Source organism: Triturus cristatus, chromosome 4_2 (genome assembly GCF_964204655.1).
Source record: "Triturus cristatus chromosome 4_2, aTriCri1.1, whole genome shotgun sequence".
Taxonomy (NCBI): domain Eukaryota; kingdom Metazoa; phylum Chordata; class Amphibia; order Caudata; family Salamandridae; genus Triturus; species Triturus cristatus.
In genome coordinates, this window is record NC_140586.1 from 359,657,667 (window position 1) to 359,678,581 (window position 20,915).

At 52.5% G+C, this 20,915-nt stretch overlaps 1 protein-coding gene across 1 annotated transcript in view; it reads right to left on the minus strand.

Moving 5' to 3' along the window:
- CEP350 (centrosomal protein 350) overlaps positions 1–20,915 on the minus strand; it is a 1,602,561-nt gene that overhangs the window by 1,217,537 nt on the left and 364,109 nt on the right. Inside the window, exon 13 of the mRNA XM_085601771.1 lies at positions 3,036–3,186. Within this exon, the coding sequence (XP_085457897.1) occupies positions 3,036–3,186 (151 nt within the window). The remainder of the gene's footprint in view (positions 1–3,035; positions 3,187–20,915) is intronic.

Genomic DNA, 20,915 nt, shown 5'->3' on the forward strand with positions numbered 1-20,915 from the left:
TCTAATTTGTTGGACTGAACCTGCTTGTTGCCTTTGTTAATTCTTGGCTGGGACTTCTCGGCCTCCGCTCTGCTCCCCATTGCACTGACCGGTCCCTGCAGCGCCCTAAGATGTCCACCGGCCTGCGCGTCTCCCCGACTCCAGCCTCACACCCAGCAGGTCCCCGGTACCCCCTAGACGCCAGCCAAGGATTTCCGCGGCCAGCCACCGCTTGCAGCACCTCTGCGCCGCGCCCCGAGGCAATCCAGGCCCGGAGGAAGGGGGGGGGCCAGAAAGAACACCCCACTGGTGCCCCCTACTTGTGACCCCCTCGTCGAGGTGTATACGTAAGATGCTACAAGGCGTATAATCCAGATGCTCCCCCTGGCTCAGCGGCCCCAATCCCAACTTGTCCGCGTCGATTCTCGCTCCCGGTCACAACTCACCTCCGGAGCAGCACTGCGGGTCCGCCCGCCCGATCTATGCCAGCAAAGGGGGACGGTTTCAGCTATGCCATTCAGGAGTCCGAGCGCCCAAATCACGCACCTCCAGTGCGAGGCAGGACGTTTCCGCGAGGCGCCTTCACCTCGGGCGCCTCGCTCACCCCTCAGCGGCTCCAAGCACGCCCGGACTCGCGTCTCACCTCAACCAGGGGGAGGCCGCAGTCGGCGTATGCCGTGGGAGGGAGGCGTGGGAGTCGCAAGCTCGCCTCTCAGCTGGAAGCCCTCATCAGGGGATATCGCCCCACCGGCCGGTGCCCGCCGGCCAGCGCCGCCGCCTGCCCTTCACTTCCGCGCCGCTTTCTCCTCACTCGAGCTCCTGGCTCGAAGTCCTCCGCAGGCCCACACAAGCGGCGTCGCCAGCTCAGCCGGTCAGGGGGCTAGAGAGACCGCGTTTGCGGGAACAGGCACCGCTCTCCCAGTAGCTCCTTCACACGGACAGCTAGGGCAGGATATACCACAGGATAGTAGGTCCCCGGGGTGGCGACCACGGAGCCCGGTGTTCAAGCGGCCATCTTGGTCCGACGCTTGGCTCCTCCCCCAATACTATCTCTTCTAAGATGGTACAACAACAATTTTCAAAGTGCAAATCATCTATTCCCATGGCTTGTCAAAAGGAGGTAACCAACAGCAAAACCCTTGCCTATTGTGGTAATCCACAAGATTTCATGTAATAAAATACCCTTAGGCAAGCTTAAGGAGAAAGTAATAGCAATCCACCCTCAAATGCCTACTGACTTTAACAAGTGTTTTCACAATAAATATGTCAGGCCTACTGCGTTTATACTACCTTTTCCTAATAAGCAGATCAGGCATATAACTTAGCAAATTGGTTTGCTACCATGACCAGCATAAGCTTTCCCGCGAGCCAAAAAGTGCAATACAAGAACTCTTTTTCAGTAGAAGCACACATCTGCTTGATCAAATGCTCTACTCAAGGTAACCAACATGTGGGCAGAGCATATACACTTTCACTGTAGTACTTCTCAAAGCTCTCTTTCTGTTGATCACATAGGATTTGGAAACAAGACATTCTAAAACGGAGATTCGCAGGCAAATACGGAAATAGCAGCAGAGCTCCGCTCTTGGTTCTCGTCATCGGTGGTTGAAACAATTCTTACGGCCGCAGTAGCACATACTCCACCGTTAACTATTGGCGCATTTCAAACGTACCTAATAATATCAAGTTGAAAACTGATCATTTAACAGGTGTCAATTGGGTGATTGTCATACCTTCAAAATACCCACTTGTGCTTAAAAGGTGGTAAAGTATATCTGCCAAAGCAGTACCGGGTAACTGCTGACATAAGCCCATCATGAGAGGTACAGCAGGCGGTGCGTGTTCCAGACTCGGTGCCAGCAACTACAGCAACCTCCCAGGGGATGTAGCGAACTGGCGAATGTGTCTGACAGAAGACATATCGCATTATATACTGAGAGAGTCTTTGGATCCAACATACCGCGGTTCACACCGGAGGGATCTGGACAGGACGGCTGGAAGAAAGGTCACTGCCGGGCAGCTGGAGTCGGTGGAAGGAACGGGTTTCATCGCGGAATGGGAGGTGATGGGAATGCTGGTGCCCACAAACTAGTACTCCAACTTTATCTGTCAGCGCACAGTGTGAGAAACTATGCTAGTTTGCCGGCACCCTCCCTAGATTCAGAATAACAATAACATGTTGACAGCTGCACCTCTCTATGACAGCTCCACACAACACTCCCCGCCCACATACCGTGGCAACCTCACACGCAGAACACTGTTGCAGGGCAGTGTCCACATCGGGTGCATCTACCTCCGCTTCAGACACCATTTCTGCTGAGCAACAACTGATGCAGGAAGCGGAAACAGCAGCGACACCAGCTGGAAACCGAGACAGGCAGACCAGCACTTAACAGCGTAGAAGGACTGCCGAGGGACCTGACGACGATAACCACAGAGGTCTAATAAACAAGCGCTCGCCATGACGTTTTCTTCGCCTTTTTCTGCCGTCCCACTTGGGTTTTCTTATCTTTATGGGGCCATGTGTTTGGCCCCATAAAGATAAGAAACCTTTGGCGACGAACGCAAAGCAGGCGAGGCCGTTCAAATGGGACAGCCGAAAAAGCAGAGCGAATACATCACCAGGAGCTCTTTTCCAATGGCTGGCCACGGTTTAGCATAAAAAGTGACGCCAGCCAATGGAAAAGAGGGGCGGGGCTTAATGCCCTTTACTAAAAAATCCCCATATCATTAAATCTTGCCAGCGAGAGTGCGCATGCGCGCAGCCTACGCCAGGCGAGACCTAAAAATCATATATACTTCTGCAAAAAGTGCTCCGAGCTGGGGCAGGACAATTCAATGTTTATGGCTAACAATGAAGATCCTCTGAGGTATAACGTCATTTATGAAATTACAGATCACTTTTGCCAAGCCAGAGTTCAGCTTTTGTTCCTTTTCCCAAAGTTCTTTGCTTTTTAAGTAAAAGCTGCCTGCCTTTACCTCTAATCCAATATTCATCACCTTCTTAGACCTGCAAATTAAAGACATGCTTTTCACCCTACGACCTACTACAGTACCTGGGCTCTGCAGGGAACTGCCTATCAGTCATACTTCCACTCTGCTGTGAAGAGGCAAAGTCATCATCATAAGACACGCTGTCATGAAGGCTTGTAGAAGGAAGCAAAGGCTGGAGCACTGGAGAACTGGCCTCTGACTGGGCTTCCAATGCTGCAAAAAATAGATTAGAGGTCAGACATGTCTGACACAAAGGCAGGCCTAACAGAAGGAAAAAAAGGTAATAAAGAAGAAAGCTGACAAGATCAACAAAATCACTCCTCAGGCTTCTGTGAAACTAAGAGTAAACCTTTACATGTAGATTTGCAGGCACTAGATTAGCCTTTTCCTAGTTGCTGTAATGAGTTCACACAACTAAATAGGCACAGGGTATCTTCTCAATGGGAGAAAGGGCACTTTAAAAAAAAGGCAACTGATCTGATGGATCCTAGAGTTTTCTTACAGGGTTTGTGTTTTGTTTATGGGCTACTTTTGATTACAGCTGTTTTAAAGTACAGAGTTAGGAGAAAAGGTGGTAGAGATAAACAGTGTCATTCTTTCTCAATAAACTGTGGTGAGAATGAGAAAGTGAAAAGTGTTGGACGGACATACTTTTTAAGCTAGTGCCGATTATCGCGCCTTAGATTTCTGAATGTACTGATATATGGTGGTGTAACTACTCAGGCATAGAAGATGGATAATGTTTAGGAGTAGTAATATTCACAAAAGGGCTAAGGAAAGGAAGTGGAGTTAGCTATACTGCAGAAAGATTTTCTGGTAAACAGAGGCTTCAAGACAGCCCGAGCAAGACAGAGGGGAATAGAGTGGTTTTGGGGTGCCTTAGTAGAAACCCATCTGTCTGGTTATATTTTTGTTACTCTTCCAGGTTTTCTGAAAAGGCTATACACCTTCCCCCCTTCAAACCCAAAATGGGTAAAGGTGGAAATGGAGTAGATGAACCAATGCCTGTATGTTGCAGACAGTATTCCTGCCATATTAAATGGTCGAAGCCCACCCCTGACTTTCAAGGATAACCAGTGACAATAATGCAATCTCTGTTGGCATTGGTGTTGGCATTATTATTATTGTTCTTACTGTTGTATGGAACCGGTGTAGTACGGCTTATGAACACTAATGATTCTGGCTTTCCGTGGGATTATTGTTAGGTTGTGCAAATCTCTCCCTCTCTACAACCTAACTGCTTTGAGTGCATCCATTTAAGGATGATTTGTGCATTTTGTAAGCATGAAATGTTGGAACACTGCTGGCATATAGAGCCTGGTTCATGTTGTAAGACATGCTCTTTCATTGCCAAATTTCTTGCTCAAAGGATTCAAAGAGATCTGAGACAACGTTAATGTGAGCGCTGCAGTGTGACACATAAGGAATTAAAAGTGAAAGAAAGAAGTTACTTACTTGTAAATGTACTTCATCAGATTTGGTATCGGTTATAGATTTGAATGCTTGAATCAACCCCTTTGTGGAGTTAGGAGTCCTATGGTAACCTTAAAAACAGCATTTCAGCGGGTGTTTCCAAGATGGCAGATGAATGAGAAGTTTCTCCAACTACCGCATTGCTTCTCATCCTTCCAGCCTTCTGTTGCAGGTCCCCGTCAGGCACTGTGGCACAGCAGTGAGCAGAGCGTGGGTCAGACCTGAAGTTGGGGCCGGCCGCCCCCCAGATCCCAGGGAGAGAAGCTGGGAACGAAACGCTACCAAGACCGCTGGGCTGGGAGGTGGTCGGCGGTGAAGGAACGAGCGTACATGTAGGAGCTCAGATAGCCCGTGGCTTCCCCGGAAGGGCGGTGGCGCCGTGACCAGGCCGCAGTGGGTTGCAGAAGCAGGAAGCACAGGGTGTGGCGGTGTTCCCCCAGTCTCTACAAAGTGTGTCTCCGCCACGGCAGGAGGCCAAGATCGAGAGCGCTGGGCCCTGTCTCAGAGCCGGAGTCTTTGGACCCGAGGTGAGGAGCCTCGGCGTATGAAGAGGGCTGTTGAGGGGGAAGGAAGTGGGCCCTGAAGAAGGGGGGAGCAGAGAGCGCCTGAAACAGCGTGGTTCCTGCACGTTCACCCTTTCCTTGCCACTGGGCCTAGCAAGACTTGGGTCTAGCAAAGAAGACCGCATGGAATGAAGCGGGGGAAGGTGTGAGTGCCCCAAGGAGACACAAGAGTCCCTGAACCGCAGAAGAACTGTGATGACAATGGCCCCTGCCACACCCCTCCCCCTCCCGTGGCGTGGCCCTATGAGATGCTGGCTCTCAGAGAGCTGGATGAATCTGTGCCCAGCGGGCCTCGTAGCTCACTGATCTGCGCATGGGGCCTTTGGCCTGAGACCCCGGTGTAAAGCTTGATCTTAAATTGGAGAAGCTCATGGCCGGCTGGTGCAATGGGAGATGTTCTGGTACCGGTCCACAGGAGAAGTCGAGAACGCAATCCTCCCCCTGGCATTGGTCTCCGACAATAACGTTCTAGAGTTATGGTGATTGCCGTGTGCCCAGGGGTCCGGGGTCCGGGGTCCTGCGCCTGGGAAGGCCCCCTCCCTTGCTCTACTGGCAGAAGTAGAGAACCAGACGCAAGTTAGCTTTCAACGCACAGTGAGACACACCGGACTGGTAATACTGAGGATCGGGGGTGAGCAGCTGCTGCTGGGGAGGCACGAGGGGGGGGGGGGGCGGGCACTGAAGGACCACACCTTGGACTTTGAGCCTCACCATACATTTGTTTTCTGCTCCCTGGGGCGGTTGCCTGTGTCCCTGCAGTTTCAGAGAATAGTTACAGCCCTCTTACGGCACATTCTGGGGCTCTCGGATGAGGCGAAGCTGCAACTCGATCGAGTGCACCGAATTGGGCCTCCCATACCAGAAAAGAATCCGCCCGCGCACGTTTTGGTCTGCGCCCACGACTTTCAAACAAAGGAAGACATTCTACGTAAAGCCCGAGACTAGCAACCGGTCAAGTTTAGGGGTCACTCGCGCCCTTCTGTTTCAGGACCTCTCAAGGATCACCCTACAAAAGTGCTGAGAATTTCGGACCATCACCGAACATTTGCGCAAAGCGGGCATAGTGTACTCTTGAGGACATCCCTTTAGGATTATCTTTCGCCACAATGGAACGCTACACCAACTGAGATCCCTCAGAGAGGCCTGTCTCATAGTCAATATGGCTGAGCCCTCAGAGATGCCGCAAAAGGTCCACTCCCCAACAGCAAGATGCAGAAGAGATCTGGATGGCGAGGCATCAAGGGAGCCCCCATCAGAGCGAAAAAGGATTCCGAGACCATAGCCATAGAAAGATAAATCCATACTTCAAACTTTCTCTGGGGAAACCACCCTCTCAGAAGCTTCATGAAGAACATGAGACCATCTGGGATCGCTCATAGCTCCTAGGCTGGAGGGAAATAAGGCGACGGGCTTGGAGAGACTGGGAAGTCGCAAAATGCCTTTCTTGATGCTCAACTACACTGAGGGCTGCGTTCCCTCTGGGAGGCTATCCTGTCGGCAGATGGGTTCACAACTGGAAGACGCTCCACAACTGTTGTTCCAATCTGACGAACTATTGTCACTTCATGATCCAATTAGTGTTAATAGTCTGCACTTCCCTGGGATTCTTGCGGTTTTCTTTTCACTCCTCCGCACCAACCGCATCCGATATGATTCTGCTGCAGCGTCCTAGTAGCACCTCACTGCTTCTGCTAGCTGTTCTGTCAATAGCGCCACGGAGTAGGGGGCGTTCCTTCGCACTACAGTACCCCGTACCATGACCCGAGAGTTGCATATCATCAGCCTTAATGTCTGGGGTTTAAACAATTCAGTGAAGCGCGCAGCAGTGCTGTCTCTCCTGGAGCAATCAGGCGGGGCTATATGCTTGCTCCAGGCAACCCACCTCCTTTCAGAAGACACCCCTCGCATGCACTCACACTGGAATACCCGGCAGTATTGGTCCTCTAGCCCCCCGAAGAATGGGATAGCTATTCTTCTTGCACAGAAATGGAATGGCAAACTAATATCCACTATTACGTAAATTATGAGGCAGGAGCTTGTGGTTAAAATACAGTGGGGAGCCCTTGCTTTCACTCTGGCTAATATTTACGCTCTGAACGAGTGGCAAGAACCCTTTATTCTCAACGTGCTAGCAGCAGACCTCACTTACCCGGATACAGCCATCATGATCGGGCGAGACCTTAATCTGGTGACGGACCCAAATTTAGATCGCTCCAGACAATACTCCTCTCAAAAGGGAGCCTTCACATCCGAAGGACTCCGATGGCTGACAAGAAGTTGCGTCTCTGTCAACAACAATTATCTTGTACAAAAGCAGGAGGCGGCCTGGGGCTCCCCCTGATCCCAATGTACTTTCAGGCTTCACAACTTCACTATATCATAGAGTGGAATCGCCCACTCTCTGAAAAACACTGGTCTTTTATGGTTGCCAGTGTCAATATATTGCGCGAGGTCTGGTTGCCTCGCAAGCCTATGTTTGCGAGGCAACCAGACCTCACGTCTGTACGTTGTACTCATTCCTGGTGACCACCACGACATTGAAAATATGGGACTCTGTTGCCCTTAAACACAGACTGACGAGGTTTCCCTCCCCAGTGACGCCGATTACCGACAACCTCAACTTCCCTCCGGGGATCAACTCAGAACTTTTCAGCCGATGGTGCGAGCGGGGCTGCAATCGCGTGGGCTCACTTTTCGACCCCTCTGGGGTTATCCCCTTTGCTCAACTACAGCAGGACTACTCACTCTCTTCGTCAGATGTGTTCCATTATTCACTGCTGAGACACTGGGTGACCTGCCCGAGCTATGAACCTGGGTCCTCCCACCCCCTCACCTACTTTTCAAAACGGCTGGTATGTAAAGATAGAGCTACGCACCTCATTTCTGAACTCTATGCTCTATTCTCCAACAGTGGCTCTGCTCCGAAATCCAAGGGCCAACTATGCTGGGAGGATGAACTAGGGCACTCCCTATCCATCAAAGAGTGGAATTAAATTTTCTATAGGGTGCATCACACTGCACACATGTCCAGCACAGAGTCTACCTATAAAGTCGCTACTTACTGGTATCTCACACCTGCACGTAATCATAGAAGGAATAAGGGGCGGTCGGAAAAATGCTGGCGGGGCTGTGGGCAAACTGGTTCTCTCCTTCACCTCTTGTGGCACTGTCCTTAATTGGCCAGGTTTGGGAACAGGTCTTGAATGATACTGGCCTAGCGATTGACACGACTATACCCAGATTCCCTGCATATACGATCTTAGGGATACCCAACCCCCGACTTTCCTCCTTTGGTCGATATGGGGCAGGCAAATGGCTTTAGCACTAAGCGCTGCGCACCAAGTAATCCATGTACACTGAGGGACACAGAAAATTCCGAACCATATCTCGTGGCTGCACAAATTATGGGTTACCCTGGTGATGGAACGTATGTCACTCACGGTTGGGAACAGGGCCTATCCAGAATTGTGGGCCCTATTATTCTGATCCTCTCGGTAGAGTTTAGAGAGGTGACCTGACCAAAATACTTGCAGATAATGCGCTTAGGAGGACAAGATAGGAGGACACTCAGACCTCATCATAGCGCTGGGCGCTAACCCTGACCCTTTTTGAACATCTTTCAGCTAGGCGCAAGAAGGTGGGTGTTATGGTGCGGAGGAGTAGGGGGCGGTGGGTGTGGATGGTTGTTTGGGGTCTTTCCTCCCTCTTTTTTTGTTTCTCTCACTTTTTCTTTTTACTTGACTCTTCTCTTTAAAGTTCATCTGGTCCATTTATCGCTGCCGGCCTCCGGGTTGTAGGCTAAGAGCTGTGTACTCTCTCCTATAACTCAATGAGGCTGCCGGCTTCTGGTTGTTGGCGGAAAGTTGTGTTAATAGGCTGCGGATAAACAGAATTGTTCCTAAATTTCTAAAACAGAAGTTCAAAACTGTCGAGTGAATGTGTGTGTTCATCCATGTTGCTGCACAATAAATGTCCACTAAAGACATTCCACCATAGAAAGAAGTTGATATGCTTCTGGTTGAAATGTGCTGAGATACTAGTTTGTAGTGGGTGACCTGCTTTATTGGGACAGTACATAATGGCCATCTAATATCCAGCTAGCAACAGTTTGTTATGATTTTGAGTGCACTTTCCGAGGGGCATCATAGATTATAAGTAATTGATCAGACTTTCTAAAAATTTGCTTATTCCATCTATATAGAATATCAGACATCGCTTAACATACATGATATAGAGTACCTTTCCGGATGCTGTGTTAGTGTTTTTTTTTTTTTTTTTTAATGTTTCAAGGATTATAGGTTTATCTAGATGAAAATCCAATGGCACCTTAGGGATAAAGCGAGGATTCATTCTCTGAGTGACTCTGTCGTGACTGAATTGCAAATAAGACTCTCCGTAAAAGCTTGAATCTCAAACTTCTTGCAGATGTTAATGCTAACAGGAATGCAATTTTGTGGGATAGAAACTTTAAATTGGCTTTATGTATTGGTTCAAATTGAGTTTTCATACGCTGAGAAAGTTCTGTATTAAATTGCCAAGGAGTCAGTGTCTGCTTCACTGGTGGCAAAACTCTAGAGGCCGTTAATTAATTCATTTATTTGTAATTCTGAAGAACCACCGGGAGGGTTGATTTAATGCCCTTTTATATCATGTAATAATTGCTAAATGTACTCCCATTGAAAAATTACCAAAACCTGAACAAGACAAATGTAGAAGGTACGGAAGAAGTATCTGGTGTGGATCAGAGGAAACTGTGTGCGCGTTTTTCTGTGTGCACCAAAAGAACAAGTTACTTACCTTCGGTAACGATGTATCTGTAAGAAACATTAGTTAGTTAGATTCCTCACCTTAGAATATCCCCAGGCGTCAGACTGGATCCGGAAGATTTTTCGTCAGCAATACCCCTTGCGCGTCGCTAGGCGTCGTCTGCGGCTCCGCGTCCGTCGTCGGCGTCGTGCGCCGGAATGACGTCGGAGTACTTAGACGCCGCCCTCGCGCGCTGACGTCAGTTCTTGTACATAGCCTTCCGCGCCAGGAACGCAGAGCCATGCAAAATACCGACACTGGTGCCAAAAAATTCTAGGGCCCTGAAAGGGATAGCCTTAACCCTAGATGTCAGTTCGCAGAACGGGGAGGATGGGTGGGTCGGTGAGGAATCTAACTAACTAATGTTTCTTACAGATACATCGTTACCGAAGGTAAGTAACTTGTTCATCTGAAAGAAACACGTTAGTTAGATTCCTCACCTTAGAATAGATACCCAAGCAATACCATCCCCGGTGGTGGGTCTGCGAACCAAGATCACACCAGAAAGTCCTGGAGGACAGAACGGCCAAAGAAGCCATCCCTCCGGACTTGGCTGTCTAGGCAATAATGCCTGGCAAACGTGTGTAGCGAAGCCCACGTAGCCGCCTGACAGATGTCCTGCAACGGGACTCCCCGTCCCAAAGCAGTAGTAGCCGCTGTAGCCCGAGTGGAATGGGCGCGCAGCCCAACAGGAGGGTCCTTTTTCGCCAAGGAGTAACAGATTTTGATGCACAAAACGACCCACCGGGAGATGGTCCGTTTGTGCACAGCTTTTCCCTTCTTAGCACCCACGTATCCAACGAAAAGTTGGTCGTCCACCCGGAACTGTTTTGTGCGGTCCAAATAAAAAGAGCGCACGCTTTGGGTCCAGACGGTGGAGCCTCTCTTCCTCTTTGGAAGGATGCGGAAAGAAGGTGGGCAAGGTGACAGATTGCCCAAGATGAAAGGGAGTCACCACTTTCGGTAGAAAGGAAGGACGAGGCCGAAGGACAACCTTGTCCGGATGAACAGAGAGAAAAGGAGGCTTGGACGATAGAGCCTGGAGCTCACTCACCCGAGGAGCTCACTAGCCGAGGTGATGGCTACCAGGAAAGCAGTCTTAAGCGTCAGAAGACGAAGAGGACAATTGTGAAGAGGCTCAAAAGGAGCGCACATCAGAAATGTGAGAACAAGATTCAAGTCCCACTGAGGCATTACGAAAGGAACAGAAGGGAACGTATGAGTAATGCCTTTAAGAAAGCGTTGAACCACAGGGGACTTGATAAGAGAAGGCTGATCAGGAAGCCGTAAGAAGGCAGAGAGGGCAGCAAGATAACCTTTCAAGGTGCCCAGGGCAGAGCCCTGCCGGGCCAAAGAAAGAAGAAAGAGGAGAACCTCAGAAAGAGGGGCAGAAAGGGGATCCACAGCCTTTGCTGTGCACCATGCCACAAATCTGTTCCACCGGCAGGCATATACCGTCTTTGTGGAGGGACGCCTGGCTGCCAGAATGATATCACAGACTTCAGGAGGCAAGTCAAATGGCATCAACTGCCGCCGCTCAATCTCCATGCATGGAGGTGGAGGCTGGACAGGTTCGGGTGTAGGACCATCCCCTGCTGCTGCGACAGAAGATCCTCCCGAAGGGGCAGACGTATCGGAGGATCGGTCAACATACTGAGTAGCTCGGGATACCAGTACCTTCGTGCCCAATCCGGGGCCACCAAGATGACTTGGGCCCGGTCGTGCCTGATCTTCTTCAGCACTCTGGGCAGAAGTGGTATAGGCGGAAAGGCGTACAACAGACCGCAACTCCACTCGTGACGAAAAGCGTCGCCGAGCGAGTGCCGCCTTGGAAATTCCAACGTGCAGAACTGCTGACATTGCGCGTTCTCTTCGGTGGCGAATAGATCTAACCAAGGCTCTCCCCACTGCTGAAAGAGACCTTGCGCCACTTCGGAGTTCAGACGCCATTCGTGATCCATCATGCACCGGCGGCGGAGTTCGTCGGCTCTGGCGTTCAGAGAGCCCGCCAGATGTTGAACCACTAGGGTGACACCCTGGTGTTCCAGCCACGTCCAGAGGCGCAGAGCCTCCTGACAAAGGGTCCACGACCCCACCCCGCCCTGTTTGTTGCAATACCACATGGCGGTGGTGTTGTCCGTAAACACCTGCACGACACTTCCCCTGACAGAGGGAAGGAAGGCTTTCAGTGCAAGTCGGATCGCTCTCAACTCCAACAGGTTGATGTGGAGGCGAGATTCCGCCGGAGACCAGAGGCCTCTGATCTCCGCCTCTCCCATATGGCCACCCCATCCCAGGAGGGACGCATCCGTCACTACGACATGCTCCGGTTGGGGAAGGGAGAGGCTCTTGCCCGTGACCCAATCGCGGTCCGTGAGCCACCAATGCAATTGCTGTGCAGTGCCCTCCGAGATCAAGACATGGTCGGACAGGTTGCCGTGATGCTGGGCCCACTGAAACTTCAGGTCCCACTGCAGAGCCCGCATGCGCCACCTGGCGTGATGCACTAGTAGGATGCAGGAGGCCATCAGCCCCAGAAGCCGCAACACTAGCCTGACCGAAACACAGGATAGAGGCCGAAAGATGGGAATCAGGGCCTGAATATCCCGGACCCGCTGTTACGGCGGATAGACCCGGAACTGCGCCGAATCGAGAACCGCTCCGATGAAGAGAAGCTTCTGACAGGGACTCAGGTGTGACTTCGGCACGTTGATGGAAAACCCCAGCAAATGCAGGAGATCCACCATAGTCTGGAGGTGGGAGACGACTGCCTGGGGCGAGCCCGCCTTCAACAACCAGTCGTCGAGATAGGGGAAGACTGGAACCCCTGATCTGCGCAGATGAGCTGCGACCACCGCCATTACTTTCGTGAACACCCGAGGGGCACTGGTGAGGCCGAAGGGGAGCACGGTGAACTGAAAATGCTCCTGGCCCACCGTGAACCGCAGGTAACGCCGGTAGGACGGGGATGTGGAAATATGCGTCCTGCAAGTCCAACGCTACCATCCAGTCTCCAGGGTCGAGGGCAGCTAGAACCTGAGCCAAAGTCAACATTTTGAACCGTTCCTTCCGGAGGAAGGCATTGACGTTCCTGAGGTTCAAGATAGGGCGTAGGCCCCCTTTGCCCTTCTTGGGAACCAGAAAGTAGTGGGAATAACAACCACGACCTACTTCTGGGCACGGAACGCGCTCGGCGGCCTCTTTGGCCAAGAGGGCCGAAACTTCCTCTCGCAGAAGATTCAAATGATCCTCCGAGATACGGTGGTGCTGCGGTGGCATGGCTGGAGGGGTCGTCTCGAAGGGGAGGGAGTAGCCCCTTCGGACGATTTGCAGCACCCACCTGTCCGAAGTGATGGTACGCCAGTAGAGCAGGTGATGGTGAACTCTGCCGCCCACTGGCGAGGAATGGGCCGGAAAGCTCGGACTAGGAAGGCTTGGAGGCGGATGCTGCCGGGGTGGATGTGGGCTGACCGCGTCGTCCTCCAGAATCGCCTCGGCGGAAACCACGGCCGAGACCGCGTGCAGGTTGGTTCTGCGGCTGGTGGCTAGGCAGACGTGAGGAGGCACCCCTTCCTTGGCCACGAAAGGGGCGAAAGGCGGAAGTTTGCAAGGACGGCAGACCCAAACTAAGGGAGGAGAACAGCTTTTTGCCAAACTGTTCCAGTCTCTTGGAATCCCGGTCCGGCGGAGCGGTCGGGAAGGAGGATTGGGAGGTAGAAGCCTGGATAACCAGGCTCTCGGGGGTGGGGTGTTGGGACAGAAAACTGGGGTCGCCCAGAGCAGGGCGGTGGCGCCTGGCGACGTTCCTGTCCACAGGAGGAACTGTGGAGGGCTTGGACCAGGTGCCCTGCAGAACGTCAGTGAGGGCCTCATTGAATTGCAGCAGAGGCTCAGTGGAGCTTGCTGCAGACTGAAGCACCTCAGTGAGGACGTTAATCCTCACAGCCACGGCAGGCAGCTCGAGCCCAAGGGCTGCGGCCGCCTTGCGCAGCACCACAGAGAAAGCAGCGCCCTCCTCCGAAGCCACAGTCGGAGGAGAGATGAATCCAGTGTCTGGTGAGGTATCCAGACTACTGGCCTCCCCCAGTTCATCTGCCCAGTCCTGTGACAGCTGAGCCTGAACGGCCATAGGATCCTCGGACCCCTCCCAGTCGCCCCGGTCATCCGATTCCTGGTAAACAGGAGGAAGGAGCGGGGCCGGACGATAGACATAATGTGTATCTAACGGCGCTGTACGCGGCGTCCATCGACGCCGCAACGGCGCCAGATCCGGAGCGGGGCTGAACTGGGGCTCGACGCCGAGCGGAGCCGGCGTCGGAGGTGGAACCGGTGTCGACGCCGGCGGAGGCGTGACGAGGTCGACCGGCGTCGGCGGGGACTCGGGGGCGAGTCCCCGCCAGCGGGCGTCGACGGCGGAGCCAGGCTCCTCATTGCCGAGAGGAAGGCACTGACTTCCGCCGGCGTCGCGTCAGTCCCAGGGACCGGCGGGTATGGGGACTTGCGCGGCGCCTGCGGCTCCGCTGGAGCCGCGGGGGTGGAACCACCCTGACCCTCGGCCGAGTCACGCGACCGGCGAGGGGAGTCCGAAGAGAGATGTCGCCTCTTGGACTTCTTGGAGTGCTTCGACTTACCCGAAGACTTGGAGCCAGACGAGTGATGATGACGTCGGCTGCGGCTCAGCAACCAATCCTTGGACCTCCTCCTGGACCGGGATCGAGAGGGGCGCGGAGCCGAGTGGCGTATCTCGAGGAGCTTACGGGACCGCTCCCGTCTAGCCTTCGAGGTCAGGGCCTTGCAGTCCGAACACGACTCCGCGTCGTGGTCGAGGCCCAAGCAGTAAAGGCACCGGCGGTGATGATCCGTAACCGACATCAAGCGGTTACAGTCAGCACAGGCTTTGAAACCAGGCATCCTACCGGCACCGGAGTCGATACAAGATCAACAAGCATTTACAATGCAATGGTCTCGGCATTGTTAAAGTTAGAGCTATTGGCATTGCTCATGACATTATTTTTGTTTTTAAAACATATAAAGAAACTGCATTGTTATTTACAATGTCAATAGCTTAATCTCTCTCAAATGCGAGACCTATTGCATTTGCACCCACACAGAGCCACATACACAAAGCCACCCACACACACAGAGCCACCCACACACACAGAGCCACCTACACAGAGCTATTCACATAGAGCAACCCACACACAAATAGAACCACCCACACAGAGCCACCTACACACACACTGTTACCCACACACAGACAGAGCCACCCACGCATAGAGCCACCTACAAAAAAAGCCACCCACACAGAGCCACACACACAGAGGCACACACACAGAGCCTCCCACACACACAGAGCCACACACACAGAGCCACACACACAGAGCCACACACACAGAGCCACACACACAGAGCCACACACACAGAGCCACACACACAGAGCCACACACACAGAGCCACACACACAGAGCCACACACACAGAGCCACACACACAGAGCCACACACACAGAGCCACACACACAGAGCCACACACACAGAGCCACACACACAGAGCCACACACACACACAGAGCCACACACACACAGAGCCACATACAGAACCACACACACATACAGAACCACACACACACACACATACATCTAGACACATACACATTGATCTTGGGAGCCAAAGCAGAAGTGGCACCGTTGTTTCTAGATCTTTGCATTTATCACTAAAAATTAAGCATTTAAAAGTCTTTGTTCAGGAGGTGATGAAGCTATGTAGTCATAATGATTATAGACTTTTTAAAAGTTCACCCTCCAGAAAATTCGTGCACCGGTCTCTGCGGGCATACGTCGGGGAACTCACCATGGTTGTTGTTTGTACTGGCCCTGCTCCTGCATGGTTATTTCAGAGGAGACTGAATCGCATACGTCTTGAAAAGAGCTCTCGCTGCAACATCACTTCATTCCAAAGGCATGACATAGTCACACGATCTCGTGTACTCCCAAACGCAGTGAAGTGGTCACCATATGCACACACCGTGGTAACCATGGCGACCGCGTCCATTCGCGCAGGGTGTGTGGGGGGGGAGACAGGGGGGAGCCCCACATATGTGATTGTAAAGCCCTGACAACCCTTGTGTGTGGGGGGGGGGCCAGGGGGGGTTGCATGAAACTGAAGGGAGCAGGGTCACTTTGATCTTGCTTGTTTCCGTATTAATAGAGAAGTTTTACATTGGCGGGAACAAAGGCGCAGTGTTAACTCTAGGATTACACATTAGTCGGCATTAAGTCTGTGTCATTGATTGTGGTGGGGAAGGGGCTAGCTCTATTCTGAGTGGTCTGGCAGTCCGCTAACCTTGCTGTGCATCCCCGTGGCTTCCGAGTGGTCTGGCAGTCCGCTAGCCTTGCTGTGCATCCCCGTGGCAGAGAGTGACGTCAGTAAAGATTTCCATCACAAGGAGTCGTCATTCATGTTAAACTTGAGCGACGGGTTCCATAGGAGCAGATACAACCTCACTGCATCAAGTGCCCCGTGGGCTTGTAAAACTAGGTGCAGCTGTAGGACACAGGCATAGGGTTGCATGGGGTGTAGAGCGTCCGTGTCCCATTCAGGGGTGTCTGGTTGCACTTAGGAGGCAGCGAAGAGCTGTAGGAAAACTTTAAACCCACGGGGTTACCGGTTTTGAGGGGCCATGCCTATTGTTGCTTTGACAGCCCTCGCCTCCCCTCTGGCGGATACTGGTATGCTGTGGTTAGCTGGGGCGGGTCTTTGGAGGGGGGTGGTTCCTGGATTTCCTTCAGCCATGGTATCCCCGGGAATGCGGCAGTGACGTCCCGCCCGTGCTCTGGGCGGAGGGGGATGGGGGTCGTCCAATGTGCGCTCTGCACGGGTGGGCGTGGGCCCCCTGTGTCCACATTCAACGGAATAAAGGTTTTATGACTGAAAGGAGAGGATTGTGTTCCTGTAGTAAAGGGAGGGGCGCCTGGCCGTGTTCCAGGCCTCTCCAGACACAACATTCCTCGTGAACAGCCGCAGCCGAGCGGTGACTTCGCGCGGAGCGAGCCCGGTCCCTGGGGACGGAGAGGAGGAAGTAAAGGGAGAGGAGTAGAGAGGTGGGAGTGTAGGGGCCGCCACAAGTGTCACCAGACAGCTGGACCTTAACGTTGTGCGCAGGCAGCCTGGGGAAGCTCAAAGCAGGGAAATCCACAGCAGTAAGTTTCCTTGCTTTGGCCGAGGCCGCAGGGCACTTCAGGCCAGAGACGGGGTGGCAAGGGCGAGTAAGGTCCTGGCGAAGGCGCAGAGACCCGGAGGAAGTGCGGAAGCGAACGAGCAACGTTGAACAAGGCAGAGCAAAAGGCACACCACTGCCTTTCTCCGAGGTCAAGAAGAAATGCCTCGGAGAAAGGCAGCGGCATTTTCGGATTCGGGGGCGTGTTTGTCTTTTCTCTCCTCCAGCCATTGGCTGGAGGAGATAATTAGACTTTCTGAAAAAAACACGCCCCCGATCCGAAAAGGACGGGGCCTAAACGGAATGACGGACCTCTTCTCCAATGGCTGGCCAGCATTCAAGAGGCCAGCCAATGGAGAACAGGGGAGAAGAGGGGCGGGTTCAAGCCCTCTTCTCCAAGTCATTAAATCTCGCGAGCGAGACTGGGCAAGCGCAGCCTTCGCTAGCCGAGACCTAAAAAGGATCAAAAAACGTAGTCAAAAAAGACTAAAAGGGGTAGCTCTCCCGGATCTGCGCTTACTGCCGCGGAAAAAAGAAGAACTGACGTCAGCGCGCGAGGGCGGCGTCTAAGTACTCCGACGACGTCATTCCGGCGCACGACACCGACGACGGACGCGGAGCCGCAGACGACGCCTAGCGACGCGCAAGGGGTATTGCTGACGAAAAATCTTCCGGATCCAGTCTGACGCCTGGGGATATTCTAAGGTGAGGAATCTAACTAACGTGTTTCTTTCAGATCAGCACCCTGCACCCCGCCGCCCTAGTGCTGCTGAGGGTGCACCTTTGTTTCCCCATTTGCCCTGAGCTAAAGTTTAGGAGCTTTTCTCCCACAACAAAGTGGCCTGCTCGTCAGCAGCCACCAACCGGAGGCCCCCTGTGCCCCATTGGATAACATTGGGCCTGAGCACTCTGCACCCGGCCGCCTTAGTGCCGCTGAGGGTGTAACAAGAGTGCATTCTTGACCCCGAGGGACCCCTGAGTCTACCGCCAGAACCTCAACTCCCACTACCAAATACTTACCTTAAAACAGATAATGTTATCCTATGGAGGAAAATAGTGTTGACTGTTTTTCTTGGAACATTTTCCAAGTGTGGAATTTGAAAACCTAAAGAAATTATTCAAAATTGCACTGTTTAACAAAAACGATTTTACTTACCTGTTTACAGGAAATGTCCCAGAGTAGTATCTAGGTATAATACTCTGTGTAAGAAAATTAATCCAAAACGTAACTTACCTGGCATTTTACTGACGCCTGGGGATATTCTAAGGTGAGGAATCTAACTAACGTGTTTCTTTCAGATACAAACTTTTTCATTAAGCTCTAAACTATTTATTGGTGAAAACAACTCAAACTTTGGCTAACAATTTATACACCACTCTGGGAATCCTAAGCAATGGAATTCATTGTTGTAAGAGGAAGTGCTCAAAAGCCTAGAGAAGCTACGACCAAGTGAAGTATTTGGCTGTTGCGGGAAACAAGATTTGGGATTGATGGCAACTGCATACATGGCAGTCCTGATGGAAGACGAAGATCTGTGAACCAAAACGGTCTTGCCCATCACTGGACTATTAGTATCACCCGGCATGGTTCTTTCTTCATTTTGCGTAAAACTTTTGGTTTTAAGGGAAGTGAGGGAAAAGTGTAAGCAAAGATCCCAGGCCAGCTAACAAACACATTTTCTTAGAGCCCTGCTAGTGTGTACCTTATGGCATGGTAACAGCATTTAGTCTTCTGACCTGCCGCAAACAGATCCAGAGTTAGTCTTCCCCAGCAGTTGAAGATCTTGTTCAGTCTGATCTGATGTAGCCTCATTTGTGACATTCTTTGTATATTCAGGCAGTAATTGCGCCTCTTCTACTACCAGCCTTGCTTCTCGCAAGCAAGGACTACAAGTACAAAGTGCATGTTTACGCACCACTTGCAGGTTTTCAAAACACATAAATAAAAGGAATTGTCATTTGCAATGCCAATAGCTCAAACTCACAAATGTGAGACCTATTGAATTGCAAATGCTTGTTAATCCTTCTGATTATTGTGGTCTATGAAGGGAATAGCTCCAACAGATTTTCTTGATGATTCTTTGAAGTCATATGGGTAGCAATCTCTTTCCTTGGTTGGGATGGGGAGTGTTAGACCTGCCAGCCCTTTGGCTGTCCCCTCCTCATTTTTCTTCCTTTTCCCTCTAATTTTTCCTGTCCGCTAGTTTTTTTGGTGTTGACTTTGAGGCTCTGGGTGCCCCATTGTCACTAATTGATAATGTGGCGCAAGGTGCTTCCCTAAAATGGAGAGAGAGAGAGAGAGAGAGCCTCCACAAAATGGTGGCCTAAACTGTCACCTCAGAGCCTGGGCCATGGGCTGGCATGAGTGGTTCCAGAACCTTCTGGGCCACTCCAGATAGTCAAGGCCCAGGCTATATATAGAGGTGAGGTGCGTCGGCCATTTTGTGTGAAGTGAGGTAGTCAGGAGTAAGGCACCTGAGTGGGGAGGTAGGTGCGCTGGAGGGGGGAACTGACTGTTCTTAGGGCCTGCTTTCTTCCCCCCCCCTTGGTTGACACTGCCCCCTACCTCGTGACCTAGCCCTGCCTTCAGCCTCTGACCCTGGGATCACGTCAACCTTTTGTGCTCCCTGCCTAAGCCAGGACCCCTGAAGAGAACCTGGGAAAAGAGTAATCATCTCCGACCTTATCCTCTACTTCTCTGACTTTGCCTGGGTCCTCCCTATCTGGTTCTGCCACTGGCGTGTGGCCTGCTACCTTCCAACCCACCTGCCCTGAGCCAGGGCGTCGCTGTGAGGAAAAAGGGGGCGCTAGGTGCCAAGCACATCGCCACCCCCGAGCTGCAGGCCACCCCTCAATTTTAGCCACCCCTGGTGGGGTTGCCCCAAAGAATAACTCACCGTTGTGACCCTGGGCCGTGTCGCCTGTTCCCGGTCATCCTTGGGGCCCGCGGGGAAGACCGGGGCCCCGCCGCTGCAGTCGCAGCCTCAGCAACGCGGCCCTCCGTGAGGAGAGGGCCGCCAGAGTTCTAGGAAGGCCGCGTAGGCCTGAAGCCAGTAACCCGAGTCACCTGACGGGGGCGGACTGCCAAACGCCGCTCCCGCCGCTGCGCTATTGGTGGAGAAGATGCGGGTCTGAGAAGCGTGAAGGAAGTCCCTCCGGAGTCGTCGCTGATCCCTGCGGAGCTCCCCGGCCGGGAGCCCCGCGCGTTAACCCCCAACCGCCTCGCTGGACCATCACTGCGGGGGAGGCCCTCGACCCGGACATCGCCGGGAGGCTCGTGAGGAAGAGGGATCCCCTCCCGCTGAAGAACTCGGGCCGAGCTTCGCAAGGGCCTCGCTGAGGCCGAAGAACCAGGTAACCCCCCAGGGGAGGAGGGTGGGAGGCCCCCGTGGAGCCCGGAGCACGCCCCTCCCCTGACAAGCATTTGGCCCCCTGGCCCGACGAACAGGGCCTGACACCGGCAGACGGCGGCCAGAATGATCGAGGCCTATTGGGGGAGATAGGGGGGACTGTTTACCCCTGCCTGAGACTACCTAACACCACGGCTGAAATCTAGGGCCCTAATTCGGGGCTCTGAAATATCGCCTCTCTCCAGGTACGGACGCAGCGCTTTGGCCCCAAGCGCAACAGAAACCCTAATGTTTAGCGCTCCAGTGGTATAGGCTGCGTAGCGCTTCATAGAAGTACCAGGTTACACAGGGTCATGAATGGCCATGTTTCAGGCTTCGGAGTACTGTCATATTTAAAGCGCTTTTAAGTGGCTAAGTGCAGCGCTATGCTAATTGACCTGTTTTAAAGTGCTATTGAATTTGCTGTGCCGTGTTTGACCACCAGGTGGCGCACTTGATTCCATACCATGTCTAAGGTATTCATGTACTGCCAATCT